This window comes from Cystoisospora suis, assembly GCF_002600585.1.
Source record: "Cystoisospora suis strain Wien I chromosome Unknown contig_6556, whole genome shotgun sequence".
NCBI lineage: Eukaryota > Apicomplexa > Conoidasida > Eucoccidiorida > Sarcocystidae > Cystoisospora > Cystoisospora suis.
The window spans coordinates 750-2,680 of NW_027159343.1; the positions used below are offsets into that span (position 1 = coordinate 750).

Here is a 1,931-nt window from a genome sequence, read left to right on the forward strand (position 1 = left end):
TTGCTTCTCTCTCTGCTGGAGTTTCGATAAGAGAAGAAAAGAAGGAGAGGCTTGCTGAAGGGCATTGGAGATCTTGCGAGCTCGATCTTTCATGATATCTAATAAGAACATTTCGATAGGAGATAGTTCACATGCATTCCCTCTTATTCCTGATGAAGAGGATGAGAGAAAGAAGAGTTGACGGCGATCAATTTGCTTCGAGTGTTTGCGGGGATAGTGTGATCGATGTGCCCTGTCTTTACCTAGGAAAGATATCTCCTCCCTATTCTCCCTCTTCAGAGACACCCCTTCCTCTTGACTTTCCTCACCTTCTTCATCTTCCTCTTCTTCTTCTTCATCTTCTTCGTCTTCGTCTGTAGTAAGAGTCAGTCGATTACGGGAGTGAGGAGGGGGGAAATTCGTATGGACGAGAGGGAGAGGGAGAGGTGCGTCATCTGCTTGATATCGATCAGAGGGATAGAAAGGAGGAGAAGCAGGGAGGTCGTGATCGCTCTCTTCATCTAGAGAGGAAGACTCGAGTGTATGTACACCCCGATGCAGATTTCCATTCGATGAGGAGAGAGATGAAGAGAAAAAGATTCTTCTTCTTCTTCTCTCTTCATCTTCACTCATCTGTCTTCTACTTTGTCGTGCGACACCTGCCATGGCAGGAGATAGAAGAGGGGATACCGATGGTCTTCTCTTCTCTTCTTTTTCTTCTTTCTCTTCTCTCTCATTCCTTCTTCGATCATCCTGTAAGTCTCCATACAAATCTTCTCTTTCTTTCATCTTCATTTTTCTCGTCTTTTCTCCTTTCTCTTCTTCTTCTTCCTCTTCTTCTTCTTCGACTCGATCTAAGCGTAAAGGCTGAAGATCGGTTAGGTCGAGGTCTTCTCCGCATGCAAAAGGCGTCGTCTCGAGCACGCTACCCTTTGCACTAAATCGGTCTTTCTCTCTTCTTCTTCTTCTTCTTCTACTGTTTTCATGACTCTCTACATCATTCGCACGGCCCTCTCCTCTCCTCTGCTCTTCTTCTTCTCCTTCTCCTTGTCCTCGCATCTCTTCTCTTCTTCCTTCTTCTTCGTTTCTTGTAGACATGTCCTCGTGAGAGAGAACAGCTAAAGATGAAGATGAAGAAAGGAATGTATGGGGGGGCGAAATGAAGCTCCTCGTATGCTGTAAAGGATCTCCATTCGCTGAGAAAGAGAAGGAAAGATCTAGAGAACAGACTTGACCTGCACTCTTCTTATCTTCTCCGACATATCTCATCTCTTCTTCTTCTTCTCTCTCTACCATCATCATGCCATCTTCTCTTCTTCCTTCTTCGTCTTCTTCTCTTTCTACTAGCATTATCTCATCTTCTCTTCTTCCTTCTACTTCTTCTTCATCCTTTCTTCTTCTTTCAGCTATACTTGTCTTTCTATTTCTCGTTGCTCTCTTTCTACTCAACTGACGTCTCTCTTCTTCTTTCTTTCTCCCTTCTATCTTCTCTGTCTCGTCACCTCTCTCAGCTCGAGGCGACTCACCTCCGGCCGTGATTCGCCTCCCTTCTTCTTCTTCTTTTCTGGAGAAGTTCAAATCCTCGTCTTTATCTTCTTCTTTCGTTTCTTCTGGTTTATCGAGATCTTTACATCGGGCTGAAAGAGCATGACGAAGAGAAGAAGAAGAAGAATTTTGATAAGAGAAAGAAAGATGATGGTCTCGACGACGTAAAGGACTTCCGCTAATACTTGACTCCATGGAAGAAGAACAAGAAGAAAGACCATGAAAAGAAGAAGAGAAAGAAGTGATCTTTTCATCGTTCTTGCATGATAGGAATATCAAATCGCCTTTTCTCCCTCCTCTCCTCTCACCCCGTAGAGGCGTGCGTGTTGAAATATCTCCTTCTTTTCTTTCTTCTTCTTTTCTTTCTTCTTCTTTTCTTTCTTCTAGGTCTTTCTATACCTCTGTAA

At 43.7% G+C, this 1,931-nt stretch overlaps 1 protein-coding gene across 1 annotated transcript; it reads right to left on the reverse strand.

The window, feature by feature from the left end:
• On the reverse strand, positions 1-1,825 carry CSUI_010019 (uncharacterized protein; the record flags this gene model as incomplete). Its single annotated transcript, XM_068070126.1, has 1 exon — positions 1-1,825. A coding segment is annotated over exon 1 (1,719 nt), but the record flags the coding sequence as incomplete, so codon positions are not given.
• Between the last annotated feature and the right edge of the window lie 106 nt (positions 1,826-1,931).